General features: G+C 43.5%; 1 protein-coding gene and 2 long non-coding RNA genes across 6 annotated transcripts in view; 2 read left to right on the top strand and 1 right to left on the bottom strand.

Annotated features, from left to right (window-relative positions):
- Positions 1–20607, bottom strand: part of pip5kl1 (phosphatidylinositol-4-phosphate 5-kinase-like 1) — a 46168-nt gene that overhangs the window by 17846 nt on the left and 7715 nt on the right. Inside the window, exons 1-5 of one of the 4 annotated variants that reach the window (XM_088391249.1) lie at positions 10510–10909; positions 4936–5415; positions 3624–3824; positions 500–550; positions 271–425 (exon numbers count right to left, since the gene is read on the bottom strand). In XM_088391249.1, coding sequence (XP_088247375.1) covers positions 271–425; positions 500–550; positions 3624–3824 — 407 coding nt within the window. In that variant the 5' untranslated portion in view covers positions 4936–5415; positions 10510–10909. Of the gene's footprint in view, positions 1–270; positions 426–499; positions 551–3623; positions 3825–4935; positions 5416–8894; positions 8983–10509; positions 10910–20607 lie in introns of those variants that run through there. The other 3 variants (XM_088391247.1, XM_088391246.1, XM_088391245.1) reach the window with 3 other exon arrangements.
- Positions 16024–16573, top strand: LOC148390074 (uncharacterized). The gene is made up of 3 exons (XR_015861693.1): positions 16024–16131; positions 16263–16324; positions 16451–16573. It is a non-coding gene; the product is annotated as an uncharacterized LOC148390074 (long non-coding RNA).
- LOC148390073 (uncharacterized) lies at positions 18194–19876 on the top strand. Its single transcript, XR_015861566.1, has 3 exons — positions 18194–18519; positions 18857–19315; positions 19410–19876. It is a non-coding gene; the product is annotated as an uncharacterized LOC148390073 (long non-coding RNA).

Genomic DNA, 20607 nt, shown 5'->3' with positions numbered 1-20607 from the left:
CTTGATTAGTGGGTTTACACATCAATTCACTCCAAAACAATTATGCTGAAGTGAATTGTTTCATTTAGATAACAGCAGTGCTGTGGAACTATGTGAGTTGAAAAAAGTATTTTGCAGCCAACGTTTGGAATCATAATGCAATAAGATACTCTTTTAGTGTGTCAGTTTTTCATGAATGTTCAAATATGTGCTATACAGTAACATCTCTGCATTATTCTCATTTCATTCAAAAGAAAAAAAAGAATCATCCAACAGTGCCTAGTGACTCACGTGAGGAAGAAATCAGCCTTGCTTTTAGAGTTGCTGATGAACTGAAGGTAGCACTTGTCGGAGCAGAGGGACTGCTGATACTCCTGTTCTGTCACACCTAAGGATCGCCGTAGATTGGCAAACACTGGGCCAGCAAATGTCTCCAACTTAAAACCCTACACACATACATGTAAGTTGGCAAAACAAACCAGGGTCATGAATGTGAATGAAAAAATTACATTCACCTTACCTTATGAATCTGAGTGTCCTCTGCTCTGAAATCATCTTCTAACAGTTGATTCTAAAGTGGAAAGGGGTTAGAGAAAGTGATTGAGAATGTTTACTTTCATCAAGGGTAACATTTGTGTTGTTTGCACAACTAACGTGTTTAATTTGTTTTGCATACTAACGGCAATAATTCTTTTGAATCTATTATTTCACATTGAAAAATTTTTATATAATTAATAATTAATATAATTTATAATTATAACAATCAAAATCTTTAATACTCTTGTTTAAAAAATTCATCTAAAAGCAATTGCTGGAGCATCATTTTGTTTTGTTAGGGGGAAAACCCCCCCCACCAATGTTTATTGCAGGGCTCATTGAAGAATTCTAAACTTGATGAAACACAGTTAATGTGAGGGGACAAACAAAGTCTTACTCTATTGTTTTGAGTCTAAAGAGACGGTTTGTTTTCAACCATAAACATCGATGCTGTTCAAAATACGCATTTTTCAAGTTTTTAACAAAGCTCTTTCTTTTTGTGCCTTTCTGATGCAGGGAGCTCTCTATAGTGCACCGCATGGCCCCGTAGTGGGTATTGTATTTTTGGGACTGTGCACTCCACAACAAACCGGACAGTCATGAAATAATCTGCAGATTCAGCAGGTTGTGTTCCACTGGGGTTACCTGTGACGTAGGAGTGCACAACAGTGTGTTGGGCAGAATTGAACTGACACAATGCGCAATTTGTGCACTTGGCTTCAGCTAATTTTTATCAATTATTGTTCTTGATATACCTGACTTACTTAGCTTAGCTTGTAAATTCTTATTGGGTTTTTCTTGTAAATTTAAAGGACACGTCATGGAAAATTGATTTTTTTTTGCTTTTAGAATAATTTTATTGTGTATCTGGAGTATCCAGGAGTGTGGGAAAAGTGTAATATATCACTCTAGGGCAGGGGTCACCAACCTTTCTTAAACCGAGAGCTACTTCCTGGGTACTGATTAAGGCAAAGGGCTACCAGTTTGACACACACTTCTGAAATAGCCAATTTGCTCAATTTAGCTATCACTTTGTTTTATCATTGTTATTTCCAGTTCTCATGTAAGTGTGATTTTAACAAGAATAGCAAAAATACAGTCAAATCTCGGTTTTCGACCACAATCTGTTCCAGAAGACGGTTCGAGAAGCAAATCGGTCGAATTCCGAATCTATTTTTCCCATTACAAACAATAGAAAAAAATTTAGTCCGTTCCAAGACTAAAAGAAACCCCACTTTCTTTTTTTTTTTTAACATTTTTTTCATTTGCGCATTTTTGCCCGATCGCGCAACTGCAGCGCACCGCCGAACGCGCAACCGTAGCGCGTCGCCGACCGCGCAACTGCACCGCGCTGGTCGCATTATTGTGACAGAGCCGTCGCTGAAATTTAGAAATTATTCTTAAAGTTCTGATGTACGTTCCAAAATTTAAGTGGACCTCAGTGCGCGGGGAGCTTTATTTGGTCCGATCGCGCAACCGCAGCGCGCCGGGCGCTCAGTGTCGCATTGCTTTAAGAGCATCTTTGTGTTTTAGGATGGCTTTACTGCTCCCATTTGCTTTCTTTGGAGGCATGATTAGGGGTTAATACAATCCTCAAAGTAACGAAAATACCATAACCACAGATTCAGTCGGCATCCGGGCCGCGCGGTCGGGTTTTCTCGGTTCCTTCCGGCTCATCTAGTGAGGTTCGACCTCTGAATTTTGTTCAACAACCGAAGCAAAAAAATCTCGAATTTTTTATTCAAATTCCGACTTGTTCAAGAACCGGGACGTTCAGAAACCGAGGTTTGACTGTAAAATAAATAGATGCAGCTCACTGACAAGTGCCGCTATTTGAGCTAATTTTAGAACAGTCCTGCGGGCGACTCATGCGGTCCTCACGGGCTACCTGGTGCCCGCGGGCACCGTGTTGGTGACCCCTGTTCTAGGGGCTGGAGAGATACTGTTATAATCGTTTGGGGGGCTATTTTTCACTCGGTTCAGATTTCTCTGTTTTCTATGACATATCTATTACATCACATCTGTTGGGGCGGAACAAACCAAACAAGGTAATGGGTATTGCCAAATGGAAATCCGAGTAACAAACATGACCTCAAAGAAACAAACCTCAAAGAAGTGCCTGGTCAAATTTAATTTTTCAAGCAGCGTTCCCACGTCTGTAGGCAAAGTCCTGGTTGTTAAGGAGTGTTTCAGAAATCTTTTGTCAGTATAAAGAGGGATTTGCCAAAAGACTTCATTTCGTTGATGGTTAAATTCATTTAATCTATGGAAACGACGGACCCAATAAAGCCGTAAGTTTGCGATGACAAAAATAATAAAATGTACTTCACTTTAATAATATTGTGTGTCTCCACTCATTTTCATAGCATTTGTGTCAGGCTTTCTGCTGATTTTGGAGCTGTGGGCTCTATGTTTTCACTTCTTGTGGGTGTATTTTGAGTAGTTGTATCACATGAATTGCATCGAAGGTGGAATTGCATCGAAGGTGCTGTATTATTAATGGGTAACACAATGTGTTTAATGCATTCGTTAGCTTCTCGTCAACACTAGCGCTAGCATTAGCTTACTTCATAGCTTGAATGCAGTGCTTGTTTACATAGGGTGACCAGACGCCCTGTTTATCCCGGACATGTCCTACTTTTGAGACCTGAAAAAATGTCCGGGGGTAATTTCAAAATTGTCCGGGATTTTGTTCAACTGCCGCTGCCCACTCCAGCTCACCAACAACTCTGGCAAAAGAAAGTCTAACCTCGTGCTGTTTTTTTTCTTTCGTGCTGACGCTATTTTCCCCATCGCCCACTTTCTAGTTTTTTCTAACAATGCCTGTTAAATTCATATTCTCACTCATTATTCTCGCTTCTCCTGACTGCAAAAGGTGATATCAAACTGTGAAGGAAATACAAATGTGAATTGAAATACCAGCCATTCAATATTTCTACTCTCTTAGCTCTACTAAACAAATCTTCATTACATTCACCTTTAGGTAGCCTTGTGACGTTAATGTTAATCTTCCTTACTTTTTATGGAGCACCCGCATTGTGTTTGATGTCTATGCGGATGACATGTCTAAAATTCCTGATGCGCATAATCAGTTGATCCATACTCACTGTCGATGGATGGTCAATGGTGGTTAGGATTGATGAAAACAATCCCTCCTTCATCATGCAAGTGAGGCTGTAGAATTCGTGGTGCTGATCAATCTCAAATAAACCCAAAAGCTCCCACTGCCGTCTCAAACCGCCCCATCTTCTTCGCTTTAGTGTACCACAATGCTTTCCAAAGCCACGCGGAGCCACCGACCTCTGCATCTGACATACAGAAAATTAGCAAATAAAAATAAATCATCGACCATGAAAATAATTAAATGTAATGTCAAAATTGTACATTTGTGCATCATGACCAATTAATTGTGCTGCTTCTTTTGGTATGCTCACATTGGCCACTGGGGGATAGTATAATACAGTCACAGAAATCAACAAAGAGTGACTACTACCATATTTTCTGGATTATAAATCACTCTGGAGTACAAGTCGCACCAGCAATAAAATGCATAATAAAAGAAGGAAAAGACAGTACCGTATTTTCCAGACTATAAATCACTCTGGAGTATAAGGTGCACCAGCCATAAAATGCATAACAAAGATGAAAAAAACATATGTAAGTTACACCGGCGTATATGTCGCATTTTTGGGGGCAATCCAACACCATGAACAGACAGGAATTGGTAACAACAGGCTGAAAAGTACGGTATGTTAACATTACATAACATAAATGAGGAACTGAGAACATGCCTGACGTAACATATTAAGAGTTGTTCAAATAACTATAACATAAATAACAAATTTGTCGAACCATCCGTGTCACGCCAAATGATTGAATCCATTTACATGACGTAACATATTAAAGTTGTTCAAATGACTATAACATAAATAACAAGTTTATCGAACCATCCGTGTCACTCCAAATGATTAAATTCATTGAAATCTTTGTTCTCTGAGTCACTTATAAACAACTCCGCTGACTCCGGAAGTGCGGCGCTGATGTCAGACTCATCGTCAGTTGCAGTTCCAATTATTCCACAGGCCTAGAGCGCCCTCATGCGGTTTAGTGTGAAAATAACGTGAAGTGATATACCGTAGGCCTACAGGAGCGGCGACCAGGACCTGTTCAAGCAGACCACAAACAAACTGAACCGAGAGGTCAGGAAAGCCAGGAGGTGTTACGGGGAGAGCCTGGAGAGACACCTCTCTGCCAATCCTGATCCCTCAACAGTGTGGAAAGGTCTGCTGAGCATCACGGGCTTCAAGAAACGTCCTGTGGAGAGCCCAAGGCTTGCAAACCAGCTAAACAGGTTCGACTGCAGGTTTGATCGGCCCTCCCACACAACAGGACCTCCTGCAGCACAATCAACACACTCACCTCCCCCACAACCGCTCTGTCCACACCTCCATCACCGTTGTCACCTACTCTCTCTCTTGCAGAGGGCGCGCCTGCACTCCAGATCCGCGAGGAGGAAGTGTGCCAGATGTTCCGGGGACAAAGGTCAGGAAGGCACCAGGCCCAGACGGCGTGTCACCTTCCTGCTTGAAAGTCTGTGCTGAACAGCTGGCACCCACCTTTGCACGGATCTTCAACCGTTCCCTGGAGCTGTGTGAGGTGCCCTCATGCTTCAAGAGCTCCACCATCGTTCCAGTGGCCAAGAAGCCCGTCATCACAGGTTTGAATGACTATAGACCTGTCGCTCTGACATCTGTGGTCATGAAATCTTTCGAAAGGTTAGTGCTGAACCACCTGAAAGATGTCACGGGCCCCCTGCTTGACCCCCTCCAGTCTGCCTACCGGGCAAACAGGTCGGTGGATGATGCGGTCAACATGGGACTGCACTACATCCTGCACCACCTGGACACCGCAGGAACGTACGCCAATGTCAGGGTTTTTCAGATTATCCTTATAATATGATTATGCAACGGTCATAAATAACCTAGCTTGTCCCATCCTACACAAGGTCGTAAAACACCCCCTGATATGTAATGACTAGAGGACAAGGGCTTTCTCTATTCAGTCCACTCTTACCCCCACCCTGTTTCTCTTAATAAAAATGCTCTTGCAGGAGCTGAGAGTCAGATCTCCATTCGAACATCGCTGCACGCACAGCGACGAATGGACTCTCCACCTGCAGGTGTCTAAAAGGACTGACTTGTCTCCCGTGTGGTTCTTGCAAAATAAGTTGGAGTGAGCGAATCTCTAACATTTTGGTGCCGAAACCCGGGATCCCTCATACCCGCTATCTGTCTGACGAAGAAGGACGTGCTGCATTGTCGACAAGCCAGCGTCCATTAAGAGGACCTGGAGAAGAAAGTCCTGGGAAGAGAATTCTTTGCTGGGCCAGCATCTTAGGTCTGCCTTCGTCTGACAGAGGTGGATTGACGGGACCCGGCAGTGCAACGAACCAGGGGACAAGTTAAAGGCCTGAAGCTATGAGATACGGTTTTGGTTTGTCCGAGCTATGAGATACGGCTTTGGTTTGTCCGAGCTATGAGATACGGCTTTGGTTTGTCCGAGCTATAAGATACGGCTTTGGTTTGTCCGAGCTATGAGATACGGCTTTGGTTTGTCCGAGCTATGAGATACGGCTTTGGTTTGTCCGAGCTATGAGATACGGCTTTGGTTTGTCCGAGCTATGAGATACGGCTTTGGTTTGTCCGAGCAATGAGATACAGTTTCGGTTTGTCCGAGCTATGATAGGCCTAAAAAAGTGCTTGAGTTTGTGTGATTGAGTGTGTGACTGGTAGGATAAATTGACTAAAAAGCAGTTTGAGCATTGATCCACAGCAATAAAACAGGCTAGTAATCTGTTGAAAGGTCAATTTAAACCTGCATTGAGGAAGTGCTAGAGTGTGGTTGAAATCTTCACAAAGAGATGAGAACAAATTCAAGAGACAAAAGCTAGAAAGATGAAAACTGATGAGGTCACAAGTGTTTGTCAGACCAGGAGACAATAAGGCCCCTGTGAGCAGGTGCAAGGCCGCAGCTCAAGCCGCGGCTTAAGCAAGGGGCAAGAGGAGTTTCCGGTCCTATGCAAATCATGTATCGAAATTTAAAAGATCTGAAACCTCTCCCATATGACAGCAAAACATGTCATTGTCAGGTTATCAAAAATCTTTTTAGACTGTTAGAGCTCCTGTCCATACAAGAAGTATGACAATGCTGTTTGTATGCCCAATTACAAATAACTAGAGGTCAAATTGTGTTACACTAAAGTTAAAATATGCAAATCAAGTGGTAAAGAAATGCAACGTGCTTCTAGAAGATAAATAAATAAAATTAGAATGTGCTGTCCTCGTGTGCATGGGAGGAACTAGCTCATGATCGACCACAGGAAATGGCCAGCCTGTGACGAATCATTGGTGCTGGGACCTACCGTAATTTCCGGACTATAAGTCGCGGTTTTTTTCATAGTTTGGGTGGGAGGGCAACTTATACTCAGGAGCGACTTATATATGTTTTTTTTCACAAATTTTTACTTGATCATTAAGACATCACTTACAAGTATAGTTGACCACTTCCCATGTTATTTTTAGTATAGTTGATCACTTCACATGCTTTTATATCTTTATCTTGAACATATTCAAAACATAAAAAATAGAGAAAACATCAAATAAAGCAATTAACACTTTAAAGCACCATATCCAAGTCCACTGTCTGCTGTATGTACACTTGATCCATTTTTGCTCCTATTATATATATATATATATATATATATATATTATTAAAAAAAAAAAAAAAAAAAAAAAAGAAAATCGACGATAAAGCAGACTTTGACTTTGATAAAACAACCAAAAAAAATTATATTTTCAGACGAAACTGGATGAGGGCGCTCTAAATTTCACCGTTGAACGTGACTCATCAACTGGGTGGGCTTAAGAAAAATGGCACCAAAAAGAAACTCATATTTTGCAGGTTACAAACTTCAAGTTGTAAAATATGCAGCTGAAAACAGTAATCGAGCAGCAGAAAGTTTGGAGAACCGTGATGTACCAATGGATTACTATTTCGAGTGACGTCAGTAGCGCGGCGCGGCGGTTGGTTACATACAAACGTGCCCACATAAGGACTACCGGCATCATTAGCGGTGATCATTTCTAAGTGACACGGAGGACAAAGAGTTTGAAGGAATTAAGGATTTGGAGTGACAGAGAAGGTTTGAAAAACTATTATGGCTTTTACGCACGCCCGGTCCTACTCTACTGAGTCGGAGGCCGGCGCTCGGCCGAGTGGCTGTCCGCGAACGGTGCGCGGGGCTCGGACATGGCCATTACGCACGCCCGGTCTGTCTGGAAGTCCACGCCGCCACACGCTTGGAAGTTTGTTTTGTTTAATAAAGAGCCGTTTACCAACCCCACGTCTATCCTTGTACTTTGTTAACGCTACAATATAGTTATATAGTAGATCTGTGGAATAAAGACGAGGCTGACGTCAGGGCGCACGCGCGGCGATGTTGACAAAGGACGAGGAATTTGATCGATGGATTTAATGGAATTAAAGTGCACGGATGGTTTGATAATATTATTGGCTTGTATTATAGTTATTTGAAATATAGTTTATCTATCGTTATATGAGCCTGTGGAATATTTTGAAGTGCAAGCAACCTCAGCCGTGCGCACCTATTGTTGACAAAGAACGATCGATGGATTTAATGAATTGGAGTGACACCGATGGTTTTATAAACATGTTATTCATGTAATAGTTGTCCTTAATCACTCTATATGTTACGTCAGGCCCGTTCTCAGCTCTTTGTTTGTGTTTGTCCCGTTAGCATACCTATCGTTTAGCCTGTTGTTGCTATTTAATGAATTGGAGTGACACCGATGGTTTTATAAACATGTTATTCATGTAATAGTTGTCCTTAATAACTCTTAAGCAGCTCTGTACAAATTAATAGGGAACTTCCTTTAACGCAAAATATGGCAACGACGTGACGTCATTTTCAGCGTGACAAGACCACACCACTGGTGTCCAACAAGCTGTAAAATCTGGCCTCGTTTCTATGGAGACGGGCCATGGATTAAGACTATGAAAAAGTGACCTTCGCAGCCTTCATTGCCTGGCTCTTCTACGCTGTCCTACCCTCTTCTTCAACGTTTAATATGTGGAACCACCTGAAGATGACATGTCACTTGTGTTTGTAACGTCAAAATAAATGCACCACTGTAAACACTGAACACATGTGTACGAGAGCTTTTTCATCTTTGTTTCCGACAGCTTGGGCTGGTGGACATGTCAAACAATGTAAAAAACATTGTTGTAGTATAGAGTGGAGCAATGTGGGCAGTACAAAAGTCTGCTATGAAGCCGCCGTCACAAATATGAAATCTCACCTGCAAAACAGATTGACGTTAATTGGTGAGTTGGTCAAGCACGGCTTGCCCTGGGATCAGATCATTATTTTTTATTGATGATGTAACACTTGATGACAAAAGCAAAAACACAAAGAAGAAAAAGTTTAGAGGGAAAGAGGTGGAATGTTTTACTGGCTAAGTCAAGCTCCAGAGTTTGACCCATTAGCGCATGTATTTATTTATTTGTTTTAAACCTTCTAAAGAAGACTAGGAAATAATAGAGGCTGTTAAAAAAAACATCACAAAGGATAATGGAAAAGTTTGGTGATGTCAGTCGGTCACAGGCTTGGTGAAGTTATTGTAAGCAAAGGACTTGCAACTAAATCTTATTCAATGTTAAGTATTCTTGGGTCTTCATCTGTCCCTTCTTCGGCTGGACGTGAAGCAAGGAAATCGCAGTGCTACTTTGCTGAAAGGTAATCGAGAGAATAGACACTGTCTGGCCTAACAGAAAAGCACATTTGGGTCTATTACACCCATGGAAGGCCAGATGACAAGAAGGGTACTGGTGGCAGACAAGATGAAGAGCAGCTTCCATGTCCTGATTCACAAGTTCTATTTTAGCCATTGGATTGGGGAAGAAAGGCTGTAAGAGGCTCTCAGTGACTTACAGAATGTCCTCCAGACGTGAGAAATTAACTGTGGTCCCTGACAACCAGTGTCGAAGGGTATGCCACAAATTCCGAAGATGTCCTTGATCAAGAGGTTGGCTGTCTCCAGAAGGAAAGCAACAGCAGTGTGATGAAATAAGTCACCTTGGTGAAACGATCCACCACATTAGGACTAATTGAATTTCAAGACTGAGGGTGGAACGGGATGGGAAGTGGACAATGCTGACCAGAAGAAGGACAATGCAGCATCTTATTATGAGCACAAACAGAGCATGCAAGAGATAAATTCTGTCCACCAGAACCTTGGGTAATCAGAAAATGGTCCAATTGATTCCCAACATGCACAGCATATTGGCAGATTTGTATTTTATTTATTTTGGGCAATTAAACAAGCAAGCCTTAATGTATGAACACAGTTTTGCAAAGAGACATCAAACATGGCCGAAAATTCAAAACAACTATGGAAAAGCAGACAGTCGCAATTTGTTCACAACAGTAAAGTTTATCTTCCCTGGCTCAGAGCGCTTCACCTATAATTCTCTGACATCAGAATCGCCGCTGGGGGAATCAATTACAAATGTTATGGCTTAAAATGGGACAACATTGTCAGTCTTATACCTAAAAGCCAAGTACATCTGCAACAATAGACAGATCTTGCTTTCAACATCAACTGTACTGTGCTATCATTATCACGGGTCTCGGGAGTGCAATTAGAGTTCATGTGACATTTCTTAAAAACAAGACCGATAGTCACGCTCCCAAAAATTGTATACGACACAATCTGTTTTTAGTCATAATCCCGAAGGAAAGTCAACTCTGCGTGCTTAGTTTGTGAAATCGTTATCGCTGGACCCTTACGTTATCACTCGATATGTTTACAACTCTTGCAAATTACAGTTGACAGCATGACAAATACGTCCGTACGATCACTGTGAATTACACACATTTAATTCAGTTAAAATCGTTGACTGAACAAGCCTTACCTAGCTGCTGTGGTGGACGATGAATAGCATGCGCGCCCGCGCGTGTACGTTTCACTATCACATGTCAGCCCACAGCGTCATCATGCGTAGTGCAGCCTATTCGAGAGTTGACTCAGGCGACACACTATGCAAAAGTGAGTTGTTTCTGGGTGGAATTTATATCGGTAGGGCTATTTACGCGAGTGGGGAGAGGGAAAGATACGTGCATATACATCAATTTGTCAGAGTTCAATTTAAAAAAATTCTTGATTGAACACGTCTGAACACAATCAAGCTTGGGTGTGGTCGGTGAAAAGGAATCCATACCCCACCTCCCTACTACCATATCCAGAATAATGCCCAGGCCATCATAGTCAACCATTCGAGGTAAAACGCAAGTTTTTCCTGAGCCGAATTCACTAGATAATACAATTTACTTGCTTTGCTTGTGTGTAGTCTCATATCTAATTTTACTTCATACACTGATTTACTAACTCAGTGGCTCTCTCTTGTTCAGTCATGTACCACCTGTGAAATGTTATTTTCAGCCAAGCACCCCCCAACCAGCACAAAGCATTTTGCATGGGGGGGAAAAACAATGCTGTGTATCAGTGTCTGGAATTCTTTCTTTTTTTACTGCCATCTCTAGAACTATTTGCATATAAAAGGAAATAACTAAAAGAAAAATTAACTAAATTGTCATTATTGTAAGTGTGTACATAAAAATACATCTGAACATAGTGTCCTTTGTATAGTGTGCATGTGTTTGTCTCCTTCCTAATTCATTCCTTAGCATGTTTGTCACACCTAAATGTTTCCAATCATCAAAACAAATTTATATAGTAGTCCAAGACAAGTAAACAAAACAGTTTTAGAATTAAGGTTTTTATTATTCAGGGAGGACAAAAAAGGCCCGGTGGAAAAAAGTGATTACAGCTCCTAAATCTAAAGGAATTTGGACTCAGCCTCATTGTCAGGTTTTCAAGCATGACCTGCCTTTATAACTAAACCAACTTCTTTTTTAAGCCTTTAGCTATTACAGCGCTAATTCCTCACTAAAAACACCCCTTAACAGCTCATCAATCTTCTGAAACTGAGCCATGATTGGTTGTGACCTGAGACCTGGCAACTGTGATGTCATCTTCAGTTGACGGCATGTGGCAGAGAATGGACGGGGGGGGGGGAGGTGGATTTTGCCCGTTTATTTCATCAACCAAAAACAAAACATACATCAGAAAACTGTGCTTCGACTCAATGGGCTGCACAGAACATAAAGAAAAGAGACTGGCACTGTTTGATTGGACATCATTCATTAAAATGTCTTTGTTCATAATCTGAAACGCTTTTCCTTATGTTGGTTGCGTGCTAGAAGTTGGGATGTCACGATACCAGAATTTCAGTAGTCGATACCAATACCTGTGAATTACCACGATTTCGATACTAATTCGGTACAACGATAAAAAAAAAAATCACTTACTTTAAAAATCACTAATCCATCTGCTACAGCCAAGAAGGCTTGCGCACACAGCTTCAACGTGCCTAAATGTAATTTTGCACATTTGAGCCTTTGTCTGCGCACTTTGTTGTACGTGTTTGACATTAAATACGTTTGGTAACCGTATCGCCCCAGCTGACTCATGCCGAAATGACCGCACGTAGGCATATTCGGGTTAACGTATTTATAACGGAACGTGGCACAACAGTGATAGTAAACGGACGAATCTACAATTGCCGCGGTTGGATCCGCCTCGGATGCAAAATATTTCCACACACGACTCTTTCAGCGATCTGGCTTCTCAACAAGCCGGTGTGTTGGACTTCCACTTGCTGAAGCCATTGTTATGAAGGACCGAAAGTTTTCTTCTTCTTCAGTGCCGCTGACTGCTGCTTCGTTCTGCTCGTATGCGTATACTGCCCCCTTCAGTTCCGGTGTTGTGCTCGATTTGGTTCCCCCGTGAGATTTTGTTCCCCCTGCCGCGGGAGCGCGCACGCCTTGTTTGGAAAGCGAAAAACCGATGCCGTACGGCGTCGTACGGCGTCAGTACTATGTTGTTTTCAATAAAAACATGAAGAATTCACGTTTGCGTTGGTCAATTTTAATTTTTATAAAGGATTATTCTCATTTGATGTCTTTAAATTCATCCGCGTACTGCCATTGAAGCGGGGTGCATTCAAAGACCAGTCGTACAGACGGAAAATTCACTCCACCAAAAAGCAACGATATAATTACGTGAGCTCTTTGCATAAACCTCGATGCAAAGAAACTCCTCCTTTTGGGAACCGTTACATGCTACAAGGAGTATATATTACAAAGGAGACTTTATTCTTAATTGTGATCATCATTCATCCATCCATTTTATTACTCAGATATTTTCAAAGCAAATTAATATTGTTGCATTTATTAATTTGCTTTAAAATGACAGCGCAATATAATTAAAAGCCGACACTATAGCAATGTCAAACGTGTTTATTTAAGAAAAAGCCACACACGTTTTGTGATCAAATCTTTCATAACGAGAATGATTTGAGTGAATTGATTTGAATGAATAATTGAAGAAATTTCAGTTCTGAAGGCTCCTTTTGTCCCAAGCAAAGTGAAAGGTGGTGGGATAAAAATTGCAACAGGAACGCTATAAAAAATGTCAAGCCGTGAGGATATGTTCCCCCCCCCCCCCCTTATTTTGAGAACGGTGAGTCCTGGACATCGACTGGCTTTTTTTCTGTCTTCCTGGGGGTCTGTTCAGGTAGTGTGGCAAATTTGAACAGGTTCCCTCATTCCTAGGCCAAATTACAGGGGGGGGAACATATCCTCACGGCGGCCCCATGAGGATATGTCCCCCCCCCCCCCCCCTTTATTTTGAGAACGGTGAGTCCTAGACTCCAACTGTTTTTTCCTGTCTTCCTGGGGGTCTGCTCAGGTAGTGTGGCAAATTTGAACAGGTTCCCTCATTCTTAGCCCAAGTTACAGGGGGGGAATATCCTCATGGGTGCCCCGTGAGGATACATTCCACCCCTTATTTTGAGAACGGTGAGTCCTGGACATCGACTGGCTTTTTTTCTGTCTTCCTGGGGTCTGTTCAGGTAGTGTGGCAAATTTGAACAGGTTCCCTCATTCCTAGGCCAAATTACAGAGGGGGAACATCCTCACGGCAGCCCCGTGAGGATATTTCCCCCCCCCACACTCTTATTTTGAGAACGGTGAGTCCGAGACTCCAACTGTTTTTTTCTGATGATTTGTGCAGTGATACTGTTATTACTGCACTTTATTAATGTCTTTGGCCTTATTTTGGTCAAACAACTTTGTTTCTTTATCATATAACATACATAAAAAATAATGACTTTAAACTTTATTAAAAAACATTATTATCTATTTGTTTATTTATTTATTTAACATCCAATATTGTAAAGTTATCAGTGCACGTCTGTCAATAATTTCAATAAAATGTGTAAAGAACAAAATTAATGCCAATTGAGCTTTTTAATAAAATTGTTATAATGTCTTAATAACATTGATGGGCCACTAATTCGCCCGACAACAACATTAAGACATTTAACTTCTTAACTTCATTGATAATTTTGCAAGATATAATTCAATAAACAGTACGAATACAGACAGACCTTGAGTCCGTAGCCCAAGTTACAGGGGGGGAAACATATCCTCACGGGTGCCCTGTGAGAATATGTTCCCCCCCCCCATTTAAAACGGTGTAAATGTAAATAAATGATTTGTGCACTGATAACTTTACAATATTGGATGTTAAATAAATAAATAAACAAATAGATAATAATGTTTTCTTTTCTTTGTTGGTCAAACAATATTGTCTTGAATTCAAACTTGTTACCGAAGCACCCATTTTACCCCACTTTGTAAGTGCGCACTTCATGTCATTTCGCCATTTGTTTTCTGACAACAATACGCTGCCGCACGATGGACCCAACTATTTACCAACAAATTATTGCCTACAAAACAAAACGTGAATACCCAAATGGTATTACGAAGGAGAAGTACGTATTGAGAAGAAAAGCTTCTTTTTACGACGTTGAGGGTAAGACACACAACGTACATAAATCAAGCAAATTAGATCCAGAGACGCACCAAAAATTCACATTGCAGAACCTGCTAATTTCTACACTAACGTCAGAAACATAAGTTTTAGAGTACCGTATTTGCCGGTGTATTGGTCGACCTTTTTCGATCCAAAATCGACCGAAAAAAATCGACCTCGACTTATACACCGAGTCATAAAATTTAACTTCGTATTCATCGCTTCAAATGTGATGGTAACCAAGGCCGTTTCTCATGCATCTCATTGTGCGTTGCACTTAGAAAATTTGAACCGGGCGGCGTGCGCGAGTGCGCGGCCCGCTGGAAGTCGAATGAGGCGCCGCCACCACCTCCGCGGTGCTTATAAACAGCCGATCCGCTCGGCGGGGGCTATTTTCGGCCACTTGGCTCGTGCGCACGGCCTCCCGGATGTGCCGGGCGGGTGCGCGAGCTCGCCGGCCGCTGGAAGTCGAATGAGACGCCGCGACCACCTCCGCGGTGCTTATAAACAGCCGATCCGCTCGGCGGGGGCTATTTTCGGCCACTTGGCTCGTGCGCACGGCCTCCCGGATGTGCCGGGCGGGTGCGCGAGCTCGCCGGCCGCTGGAAGTCGAATGAGGCGCCGCCACCACCTCCGCGGTGCTTATAAACAGCCGATCCGCTCGGCGGGGGCTATTTTTGGCCACTTGGCTCGTGCGCACGGCCTCCCGGATGTGCCGGGCGGGTGCGCGAGCTCGCCGGCCGCTGGAAGTCGAATGAGGCGCCGCCACCACCTCCGCGGTGCTTATAAACAGCCGATCCGCTCGGCGGGGGCTATTTTCGGCCACTTGGCTCGTGCGCACGGCCTCCCGGATGTGCCGGGCGGGTGCGCGAGCTCGCCGGCCGCTGGAAGTCGAATGAGACGCCGCGACCACCTCCGCGGTGCTTATAAACAGCCGATCCGCTCGGCGGGGGCTATTTTCGGCCACTTGGCTCGTGCGCACGGCCTCCCGGATGTGCCGGGCGGGTGCGCGAGCTCGCCGGCCGCTGGAAGTCCAATGAGGCGCCGCGATCTCCTCCGCGGTGCTTATAAAGTGCCGATCCGCTCGGCTTGGAGCTATTTCCGGCCTCCCGTTGGTGCCGGGTGGCGTGCGCGAGCTCGCCGGCCGCGATCTCCTCCGCGGTGCTTATAAACAGCCGCATGCGCACGGCCTCCCGGAATTTGAACACATTTCGTCAATAAATTTCGCATATTGAATTTTGAAGTTTAATATAATGCAACAATTGAGCTCGACTTATACAAAGGATATATCATAAAATCGTAAATTTCCGTCGAATTTTAGGGGGTCGACTTATACACCGAGTCGACCTGTACACCGGCAAATACGGTAATTACTCTATAACACAAATAATTGACTTATAAAATGTTGAACGCAATATATATAACACACAAGATGGCAAACATTTAAGGCATTCTTTATACACTGTCAACATCTGACATTGTCTTTTTCAGTTTGCAGAACATCTTCTTTCAAATGAAGAAATAGATTTCTCAGCAAAGGCACACGATATAAATAGGTACAGGCTGCAAATTGCCACCACACTTCTATTAGAGACTGGTAAGTAATGCGCACCCAAGAGATGTTATTGCCACCCAAAGAATGGTTCTGTGCTATCAATGCTATATACAACTCAGTTAAGTTTTACACAGGGAAGTACGATAGCAATTCTCCTGTCTTTGTTTTCACAGATGATTTATCTGACTTGTGCTTTGTTTGTGGGGAAGCTACACATGACACAGACAACAGATGGGTAATTATGTCAGGTCTTGTTAACTAATGCATGTGATGATTAAGAAATATATTGAATTACACATGCGTTGTAAATTATTGTAAATGTGCTGCATTGTATGATCTTGCTTTTTTCTTTGTTTACCAGATTCAGTGTGACGAGTGTTGCAGGTGGTTCCATCTTGTATGTGTCGGGGAGCCTCCAACCGAAGGCTCTTTTTTGTGTACAGCATGTACAGAAATTAAATGCTAAATATTTGAAGCTTGCTTGAAGACCATTTTGGTTTTTTTTTAATTATTTTTTTTAATTTTTTTATTTTATTATTTTTAAAAAAGTGATATGTTCCCCCCCCCCCCCTGTAACTTGGGCTAGGAATGAGGGAACCTGTTCAAATTTGCCACACTACCTGAGCAGACCCCCAGGAAGACAGAAAAAAAGCCAGTCGATGTCCAGGACTCACTGTTCTCAAAATAAGGGGGGGGGGGGGGACATATCCTCACGGGGCCGCCGTGAGGATATGTTCCCCCCCTGTAATTTGGCCTAGGAATGAGGGAACCTGTTCAAATTTGCCACACTACCTGAACAGACCCCCAGGAAGACAGAAAAAAAGCCAGTCGATGTCCAGGACTCACCGTTCTCAAAATAAGGGGGGGGGACATATCCTCACGGGGCCGCCGTGAGGATATGTCCCCCCCCTGTAATTTGACCTAGGAATGAGGGAACCTGTTCAAATTTGCCACACTACCTGAACAGACCCCAGGAAGACAGAAAAAAAGCCAGTCGATGTCCAGGACTCACCGTTCTCAAAATAAGGGGTGGAATGTATCCTCACGGGGCACCCATGAGGATATTCCCCCCCTGTAACTTGGGCTAAGAATGAGGGAACCTGTTCAAATTTGCCACACTACCTGAGCAGACCCCCAGGAAGACGGGAAAAAACAGTTGGAGTCTAGGACTCACCGTTCTCAAAATAAAGGGGGGGGGGGACATATCCTCATGGGGCCGCCGTGAGGATATGTTCCCCCCCCTGTAATTTGGCCTAGGAATGAGGGAACCTGTTCAAATTTGCCGCACTACCTGAACAGACCCCCAGGAAGACAGAAAAAAAGCCAGTCGATGTCCAGGACTCACCGTTCTCAAAATAAGGGGGGGGGGGGGGGGGGGGGGGGAACATATCCTCACGGCTTGACATTTTTTATAGCGTTCCTGTTGCAATTTTTATCCCACCACCTTTCACTTTGCTTGGGACAAAAGGAGCCTTCAGAACTGAAATTTCTTCAATTATTCATTCAAATCAATTCACTCAAATCATTCTCGTTATGAAAGATTTGATCACAAAACGTGTGTGGCTTTTTCTTAAATAAACACGTTTGACATTGCTATAGTGTCGGCTTTTAATTATATTGCGCTGTCATTTTAAAGCAAATTAATAAATGCAACAATATTAATTTGCTTTGAAAATACCTGAGTAATAAAATGGATGGATGAATGATGATCACAATTAAGAATAAAGTCTCCTTTGTAATATATACTCCTTGTAGCATGTAACGGTTCCCAAAAGGAGGAGTTTCTTTGCATCGAGGTTTATGCAAAGAGCTCACGTAATTATATCGTTGCTTTTTGGTGAAGTGAGTGAGTGTTCCGTCTGTACGACTGGTCTTTGAATGCACCCCGCTTCAATGGCAGTACGCGGATGAATTTAAAGACATCAAATGAGAATAATCCTTTATAAAAATTAAAATTGACCGACGCAAACGTGAATTCTTCATGTTTTTATTGAAAACAACATAGTACTGACGCCGTACGGCATCGGTTTTTCGCTTTCCAAACAAGGCGTGCGCGCTCCCGCGGCAGGGGGAACAAAATCTCACGGGGGAACCAAATCGAGCACAACACCTGTTAGAATCGACAGAGCTCGAGTGAAAAGTTCAATATTCGGTACCATATAACGCAGGTATCGACGTATTTTATGCGTGTTGGTACCGAATTGGTACCTAAAGTATTTGTTCTTATTAGAAAAGTTCCTATGTTGATGTTGAAAATCACTGTATATTTTGTGTTGAATGTTGAGTTAGAAAGTTACGTAACCACGCCTTAAGTCTCGCGTGAGTTACATAAGCTTATCGCGATTGTGGTGCAGTGGTAAGTCACAGACGGCGGGAGTGGCTGGTATCGACTGATCGTGTTGCAGTGACCGTGTGCGTATTTGCCAAAAAGTGAGTTTATACATTTAAGTGTTACTCCTGTTTACTGTTGTGCTGTTTGTCTGATCGCAGATTGTTTTCGTGTGTGCGCCGTTTGGTTGGTAGCTTCGCGCGCTCCTTTAAGTTGTCCTCACATCATACGAGGTAGCCGTTACGTAGCTCCACGGCGGCTAACGGTCGCCAGCAAGTGTGTTTTCTTGTCTCGATTTGGTGTGTTGTCTAGAGTATTTCATTTATGTTTATTTAGTATGGCGGAACTGTTACGCGCAGTTAGTTATATGTGTGCCGTCTATTAGTATTGTGTGACGTCAGAAGTTTAGCATTAACTTGCTGTATTTGTCTGTTGCAGAACCACACACATAACACCCCCCCACACACACACACAACACACATCCCCCACACATTTCACACGCTTCATACCATAATCACACACACAAGAATCACATTCACACACCCAAAGACTCACCCATGAACCCTACACACACTTGCTCTCACATCCTTACGACAAAACGTGTACCTTTAAAGGCCAATTTGCCTGTATGCCCCTATGATCCAGTAAAGCAATCAAAACCTGTGTTCTGACCGACACCCTGGGGCGAAATGAGCATTAACATCCGAGCCAACCCCCTATACAGTCCTCAGGCTCTCCAACATTGTGGTCCTTCGAGCCGGATGCTCTCTTTACCCTCAGACGATATGGAGTGGGAAGACCGTGTGACGAGACCCAGGCGTCAGAAACGCCCCCCCTAGCTCATCTCAACAACTACCGAGTTAGCTACGTAGGGCACAGGCAACCAGATAAGCATGGGTACGAAGAGAAGTGGCCTTCTCACCAGGAGGCAGCGGCCGAGATGACCCCCCCCCCCTCACTTCACCCACTCTCCCTATACTGACCATCACAGGCGGGATGCTGACCTCCAGGAGGCGGACCTGTATCACCCAGAGCGGCAGAGCTACAGTCTGGAAACCCAGCTAGCCCACCGGCAGTATTCAGAGAGAGGGCCCAGGGAGGAAGTCAGAGAACCACCCTCACCTCATCTAGCACCTCACGCCCACGTCTTGAGAGCAGAAATATGAGATATAAGAAAGGAGAGTAGCATGTTACAAAAGTCGCAGCGCTATTATACTGACTGCTGAATGCACAATTGCACCATTTCCACCAAGTTGCTCTTATTTATTCATTGCTCTTATTTATTCATTTTATGCGCCTTCTTATTTTTACTTTTTGTATTGTTTACTTGAATGTGTAATATGTCTTGTCACCGTGGGATAGTAGGAAACGCAATTTCGATCTCTTTGTATGTCTTGACATGTGAAGAAATTGACAATAAAGCAGACTTTGACTTTTCATTCACGCCGATGTCGCCGCATTCAGGGAAGTTCAAGCTGAGATGCGAAGGCTAATCGACACAGCACTTAGCCTTCAACAGGCTATGCCACAAATCGTGAGCCAACAAGAACCATATTCAGCCCGCCTTGAGGAGGGTGAGGAAGAGGATTGGCCCGACACCGTCGACCAAGACAACCTGCTGCCTCCGGCACCAGCAGTGGCAGACAGAATAGATGAGCTAATCTCCGAGTTAGAGCGGATGAAGAGTCAAGCATCCAGCAATGGCGACATGTCACCAGCGAAGTCCTTCCAACCAAGCCTGTCTTCCGCCTTTACAGTGCTTCCAGTCCCCAGTGCAGACTCTACCTCAGAGACCAGAGTACCAGCTCCCGCCTAGCAGGGATACACCCTACGCTGCTGCTTGCGCAGTTCAACAGGCTTCTAACTTTCATCAGCCTGCCTACGCACAGCCTCTACCTCCTAGACTTGCTTTCTATGCAGCAACCAGTAACCCTCAACAGTTCGCTCAACCACTAGCTGTTGCACAGCGGGCTCCAAGGACGCCAGGACAAGCCTGGCAGGGCCCAGCCACCTTTCCCTGTGATTCAGCCGTCACAACCGAGCAGAGCTACAGGGGGCTGCGCCCAACCATACCTCACTTTAGCCGCCGAGATCCATGTGAGTTTGCACGTTTGAAGATGGCCCTGGAGAACCTTCTGCCAGAAGAAGCCACCTGTTGGAGCCTAGGTAATTCCATATATTGATTGTAT

This window comes from Syngnathus floridae, chromosome 12, assembly GCF_059516105.1.
Source record: "Syngnathus floridae isolate MCC-2025c chromosome 12, RoL_Sflo_1.0, whole genome shotgun sequence".
In the NCBI taxonomy this organism is placed as follows: Eukaryota; Metazoa; Chordata; class Actinopteri; order Syngnathiformes; family Syngnathidae; genus Syngnathus; species Syngnathus floridae.
The sequence above is the reverse complement of the archived record's forward strand: the minus strand, read 5'-3'. Positions and strand labels throughout refer to the sequence as shown.